This window comes from Pelophylax lessonae, assembly GCF_965119305.1.
Source record: "Pelophylax lessonae genome assembly, chromosome: 6".
Lineage (NCBI taxonomy): Eukaryota > Metazoa > Chordata > Amphibia > Anura > Ranidae > Pelophylax > Pelophylax lessonae.
Window position 1 is genome coordinate 251,809,122 of NC_138773.1, and position 6,800 is coordinate 251,815,921.

Below are 6,800 nucleotides of genomic sequence, written 5' to 3' on the forward strand. Positions count from 1 at the left end.
CAGTACCAACCTCAACGCAAAGAAAAAAAAAAAAAAAAAAAGTTTAACAATTGTTTTTCAATTAACAATTACTCGATTCCTTTTTATTATTATCAAACATTCCAGCTTGCCAAACTGGTATTTTCTATCACATTTGTGTTGATGCACATATTTTGCTCCAATAAATAAGTAATTTGCTGATCCACCAAAATTGAGACAGTTCCTCTAGTATGGAAATAGAATAACGGGCTCCTATAGGGGAATTTGCTGATTGTGGCTTGGATGGGTGGAGGGGGGAGAGAGGTTGGAGAATGAGCACGAATTACCAAGAGACAAAGACAGACATAAGAGGGTCGATGTCATTGTTCCTCCATCTACAAACATCTTTGCTTCCAATTGTCCTCAGAGTAAGGTGTATGCCTGTATTCTCCACTTCTGGCTGCCAGGCTCTCCAGTGCCTGGGCATAGAATGGGTAGAGAGTGCTCTGCCAACTGTTGGGTACCAGCCCGCCTTATGTTGCATGTTGTGAGCTCCACCACTTTGTCCACTGGAGTCACCACGATTCTAAAGGCACAGAGCTTCTCCTCTAAAGTGGGCTTTTTTCTCTTATCAGATAACTATGCAGTTTTATGAAAAAGGTCCCTTTGGGCAGATTTGGCGGCGGTGATCACATCAGCTGAGGCTGCTGCATAGCTTCTTGGTGAGCTGATGGGTACCAGGAGGTGTAGCTTGGAATGTAAGCTGTCCCAGAGGTGGCCTTCCCAGAAGAACTGGAGCTGTTCCATACCGGGGGTACTGGGGGGGAACCGGCAGAAAGTGACCTACCATTAGCCAGAGCGCTGCTTTCCAGTGCTGACCCCCCTTGCTTCATCAGTTTCTTGAATTTAGACCTTTTGTTCTGGAACCAGATCTTCACCTAATAGAAAAGAAAACGGTTCAAACCATTAAATACAGCGTTTTGACCTTAGATCTTAACCAAAAGCTCAGCACAAAAGCAAAAAAAAAACACAAAAACAATTCTCAACAATAATAATTGTGCATGCATATGTATCCATACATGTAAACAACAATAACACACATATCATTTACATATATACTAAAAATCGACATAAATGCAAATCCCATAATCTGTTGCCTTTTTTTCTAATATGCTTCCTATCTTCACATATGAAATTATATGCATAATACATATATATATATATATATATATATATATATATATATATACACATATACATACATACACACAATAACCATTATACATAGTACATACACACACATATCTGGTTAGGCTGTTTTTCAGCATAAGCTTTCTATTTCTATTTTATTTTCTCTGTTTATGTTATTTATATATATATATATATATATATATATATATCATTCATGTATATATATATATATATATATATATATATATATGTATATATATATATATGTATATCATATATATATATTTATATACATATATATATATATTTATATACATATATATATATATATATATATATATATATATATATATATATATATATATATATATATATATATACACACACACACATACATCTACATATACATATATATATACTCTAATATATATGTATCGGAATTTAAATAATTTACCATGTGTTCATATCTTATAGTTTCATGCTTTCTCCAGTATTAATTTAATTACTAAATAATGTGGTAAGTACAACATCAGAATCAGTTTTTATAATTCAATAAAATAAAGAATTTTAGCTGCTAAGATACAAACACGTAGTTAGTGCTATAACCATTAAAATATGTATATGATTTAAATAAATTAATGGTATAGATAAACTATAAAGAAATGGTGTATGCTATAACCGTTATAATATGTATATGCTTAAGAAAAAAAAAAAAAAAAACATTGTATAAATAAATAGCATATGCTATTACCAATATATGAGGTTAATGCTAAAAATAAACTATAAATAAATAGTATGTACTATAATCATTTTAATGATAAATCTGCAGAAACTTATTTTTTCTATAAAAACGAAGGTCCATGACTTGTGAGTGGGCATTGTGTGCAGTAAATGCCCCCGGCTAGCTGCATTGCTTTCTGTCGTGCGTTTTATTTTTATTTAATTTGGCAAGCACGTGTAACATACAATTAACAAAATCCCTTCAGTGTATCCTGTCAAGATAGATTGTTCATATAACTGATTGTTATAAAATACCATCACTTGCACTTTTAAAACTCCACCTTACTTGACTTAACCATTTAGAAACCAACCTAGAACACTTTTCAAGGGCTCATAATGTACCGAACAAAACAGACCAACATTTTCTGTTATAATCATTATGTTCAGAAATCACAAACACAAGGACGGTGTTGTCATTTTTATATAAATATTCAGAGATAAATACAAATAGACTGCCATTGCACCAAATAAAAAAATAAGATCTGGGCATTCCAATGCAGCTCTAGCAGGCAAATGCCGACTGTTATTTGGCACCCCAGGGCTTTGGAGCTGGGCCACTGTTTCTATCATGGTAGAAGAATTTATATATATATATATATATATATATATATAGCAAAAAAAAAAATATATGTCATGATGCAATTGATCATAGTTTAGTGTCAGAATAGCAATGCCAAAATTAAGATTGGATCAAAGTGCAGCCTTTAATACTTTAATAGCCATCTTCTTAGGTAGTGCCAGAGGTGTCCAAATGATTAAGCTGAGAACTCACATGGCACACATGGGTGTTTGGATTCTAGTAAGTGTAAGGAAGAGCACTATACTAAGTATAAGGAAGGGCACCAGTGCCAGTGATGCCAATTTATGAGCTAAGCACTAAAGATATGTAAGGAAACTGTGTTATGGCATGTGTGGCACCTGGGTGCCAGGTCTGTAAAAAGGATGTCAGGATATTTAGAAGGCATATATAGGCTTTACCACTTAGGTGCCAGGGCTAAGTGTTAAACCTGTCTAGGGACAGACATTTGGGTGGCAGAACTTAAAGAAGGGTGTCAGGATGTTTAGGAGGGGCAGATTCTACCTAGGCTCCAAGGCTATGTGTAAAACTGCCCTGGGTCAAACATCTGGATGTCAGGTTTGTAGGAAGGGTGTCAATGTATGTAAGATGGTTTTACTGTATATAAGAAGGGTATATTCCATCTAAGTGCCAGATGTGTGAGAAGGGTGGCAAGATATTTAATAGGGGTATATATAACAGGGGTATATGCCACCTGAGTGCCAGATATGTGGTACATATAAGAGGCATGCATGCCACCTGGGTTCCAGATCTGTAAGGAGGGTGTCAGGATGTGTAAGAAGGGTATATATAAAAGGGTTTCTGCCAACTTGGGTGGCAGATCTATAAGGAGGCTGTCAGGATATGTAATAGGGGTATATATAAAAGGGGTGATGCCACCTGGGTGCCTGATCTGTAAGGATGGTGTCAGGATATGCAAGAAGGGTATATATAAGAGAGGTTATGCCACCTGGGTGCAAGATCTGTAATAAGTGTGGCATGGTATGCAAGAGGGGTATACATGAGGGGTACATGCCACCTGGGTGCCAGATCTGTAATAAGGGTGGCAGGTTATGTAAGAGGAGTGCATATAAGATGGGTATATAAATAAAGGGTGCATGCCACATGGGTCTGTAAGGAGGGTGGCATGGTAAGTAAGAGGGGTACATATAAGAGGCGTATATATGAGGGGTACATGCCACCTGAGTGCCAGATCTGTAATAAGGGTATGTTAGAAGGGTACATATTAGAGGGGTATTTATGAGGGGTACATGTCACCTTGGTGTCAGATCTGTAAGCAGGGTGTGTAAGAGGGGTACATGCCACCTAGGTGCCAGATCTGTAATTAGGGTGGCAGGGTATGTAAGAGGGGTATACATGATGGGTTCATGCCACCTGGGTGTCAGATCTGTAAGGAGGATAGCAGGGTATGTAAGAGGGATACATATAAGAGGGGTTATATGTGAGGGGTTCATGCCACCTGGGTGTCAGATCTATAAGGAGGGTAGCAGGGTATGTAAGAGGGGTACATATAAGAGGGGTTATATATGAGGGGTTCATGCCACCTGGGTGTCAGATCTGTAAGGAGGGTAGCAAGGCATGTAAGAGGGGTACATATAAGAGGGGTTATATATGAGGGGTTCATGCCACCTGGGTGTCAGATCTGTAAGGAGGGTAGCAGGGTATGTAAGAGGGGTACATATAAGAGGGGTTATATATGAGGGGTTCATGCCACCTGGGTGTCAGATCTGTAAGAAGGGTAGCAGGGTATGTAAGAGGGGTACATATAAGAGGGGTTATATATGAGGGGTTCATGCCACCTGGGTGTCAGATCTGTAAGGAAGGTAGCAAGGTATGTAAGAGGGGTACATATAAGAGGGGTTATATATGAGGGGTTCATGCCACCTGGGTGTCAGATCTCTAAGGAGGGTAGCAGGGTATGTAAGAGGGGTACATATAAGAGGGGTACATATGAGGGGTTCGTGCCACCTGGGTGTCAGATCTGTAAGGAGGGTAGCATGGTATGTATATGCCACCTAGGTGCCAGGGCTAAGTGGTAAAGCACAGGGCTATGTGGACTAGGTGCCATGTGGGCAGAAGAAGTCGATGAAATGAGTAGAAAGTACCTGTGTCTGGGTAAGTCCCAGGGAGGCTGCCAGCTCCGCTCTCTCGGGCAGTGCCAGGTACTGAGTCTGCTGGAAGCGCCTATTTAATGCCTGCAGCTGCAGACTGGAATAGATAGTCCTTGGTTTCCGAATCTTCTTCCCTTTACCATTAAAGCGAACTTCTCCACCTTCCACCACCGTGCTCTTCTCGGTCTCTGCCCCTGCATGGCACACACACACATCAAAAACAACATCATGCAAATATCAGGTAGAAATCTGACAACTCAACAACAACAACAACAAAAACAACAACTAATAACCGAACAGATCAAGTGTAAGAAATCAGAAAATAAAGCTCCAGCAGCCAGTGCAAGCTTCTATTTTTTTTCTTTCCAGCATGCTGCAGTTTAGGTTTAATTACCCTTAATTGCATACATTGTTTATAGCGCCACGCAATAAATAATTAGGCAGGCTAATGCGCGCACATCTGGGCTGATGCTGCAATGGGAGCTCAGAGCTGTTTGCTGCCATAAGAAGAGGGTAAGATGTCCATTGTACTGTACCTGGCTCCTCTAAGCGGCTCTGGCTGAGGCTGGAGCTGTTGGGGTAGGGCTGCACGGTACTGATGTAGGGATTAGAAGTATGGCTGCTCACCGAGTTGACATAGGGGTAAGCCAGCGGTCTGGAGAAGGACGAGGCGCCGCTGTACGAACTGTCGTGCTGGGCTGAGTGCAGGCAGTGCATGGAGTAATGTCCATGGGACATGGGGGATGGAGGCATCTGCTGGTTCGGCGGCCCGAACTCCATGAACACCGCTTTCCCTGACACCGGGCTGTTCAGACTTTCTGGCATAGTAGTCATGGTCATTGCTTCTGTCTTCCTGGGTTTTTCCCCCTGCCTCTATTTTTTTTAAGGGGGGGGGGGGGGGATATAGTTTTGCCTTATTTTTTTTTTTTAAGGATCCCCCCTTTTTTAAAATTTTCCAATGGGGGTCCTCCCGGAAGAAAAAAAAAAAGGGATCCCAATTTAAGCGGATCGGATTTTTTCACTTTCCATTCATAAGAAAAAAAAATGGAGTTTTGCCTCTTTGGGGGAAAAAAAGCAAAAAAAAAAGTCCTAGAGGCGCGAGGCTGTGCACAGCTACACAAACTCGCCCGAGAGCTTTGACTCAGCCCCGCTTTGCATATTCATGAGGCGGCGCGGCGGATTGGTCGGCTGGCTGAATCCGGGCGCTGCCATTGGCTAAAACGCGCCTCGCGGGGCAGCGCGCTGACTAGGGGAGTGAGCGTGGAGAGGAAGAGCAGAGGAGGCTTTTCCCAGTGGCCTGTGATCTGCCATCTATAACAACACATTACTAATAAAAAGTCTGGGGGACCGGGGGGACAAACACACGGGGAGATCAGGTACACAAGGCGACGGATTGTTTTAATCAGCCACATCGTTTATTTATTTTTTTCCTTCTCCCATATTTTACAATTGCCCGGGTTTCGCCGTTCAATACAGCAAAGTGAAGCGCCCACACAGCATTTTTCCACTCAATTTGTGATTTAAGGCAGCAATAATAATTCTCTACACACGGTGAGAAAATCTGTCACATCCTGTAAACATGACATCCACACACTGCAAGACTGAATGGGCTGAGATCTGCTCTGCACACCCCAATGACCCCCCAACTCACATGTCCTAATTACTCCGGGTGCCACCATCACCCACTCAATACCTGCCAATAAGAGCACCTGTCACCACTACCACCCATCACACTGCACACCTACCATTCATGGAAGGCTCAATAAATAAATGGAATCAGGATTCAATTCAGATCATTTAATGATTGCATCCGTGGTGAGCATTGTACAATCACAAATGACACATGTCCAAATATACAGTGATCATAAGAAGTACATTTATTATAGTATGGAAACCCAATTATCATAAATATACAATTATACATTTTAAGTAACATACTATACAGGTAAGTAGATGGGTAGGTGCCTGCTTTGCTATATATATATATATATATATATATATATTATTTTTTTTGCAAACAGGCATCTACTTACCTGTATACTTGTGTCATCTGTACGAGGCTCATATATATATATATATATATATATATATATATTATATATATAAAAGCCTTGTACAGATGACAGAAGTATACAGGTAAGTAGACTGGAATATGCCCGCTTTGCAAACATTTTATATATATA

General features: G+C 40.3%; 1 protein-coding gene across 1 annotated transcript; it reads right to left on the reverse strand.

The window, feature by feature from the left end:
- Window positions 1-250: 250 nt before the first annotated feature.
- On the reverse strand, window positions 251-6,226 carry DLX1 (distal-less homeobox 1). Its single transcript, XM_082262102.1, has 3 exons — window positions 5,154-6,226; window positions 4,612-4,811; window positions 251-896 (listed from the first exon to the last, which is right to left on the reverse strand). The coding sequence occupies exons 1-3, from the start codon at window positions 5,455-5,457 to the stop codon at window positions 648-650; spliced, it is 753 nt and encodes a 250-aa protein (XP_082118228.1). The 5' UTR covers window positions 5,458-6,226; the 3' UTR covers window positions 251-647.
- Between the last annotated feature and the right edge of the window lie 574 nt (window positions 6,227-6,800).

What these genes read in the sequence shown, in the direction of transcription:
- DLX1 (XM_082262102.1), bottom strand. Translation starts at nt 5,457, where the DNA reads ATGACCATGACTACTATGCCAGAAAGTCTGAACAGCCCGGTGTCAGGG. An exon ending in GAGCCGCTTAGAGGAGCCAG is followed by an intron (nt 4,812 to 5,153) that starts GTACAGTACAAT and finishes TGTGCCATGCAG; the next exon opens with GGGCAGAGACCGAGAAGAGC. An exon ending in TGGGACTTACCCAGACACAG is followed by an intron (nt 897 to 4,611) that starts GTACTTTCTACT and finishes CTTTTCTATTAG; the next exon opens with GTGAAGATCTGGTTCCAGAA.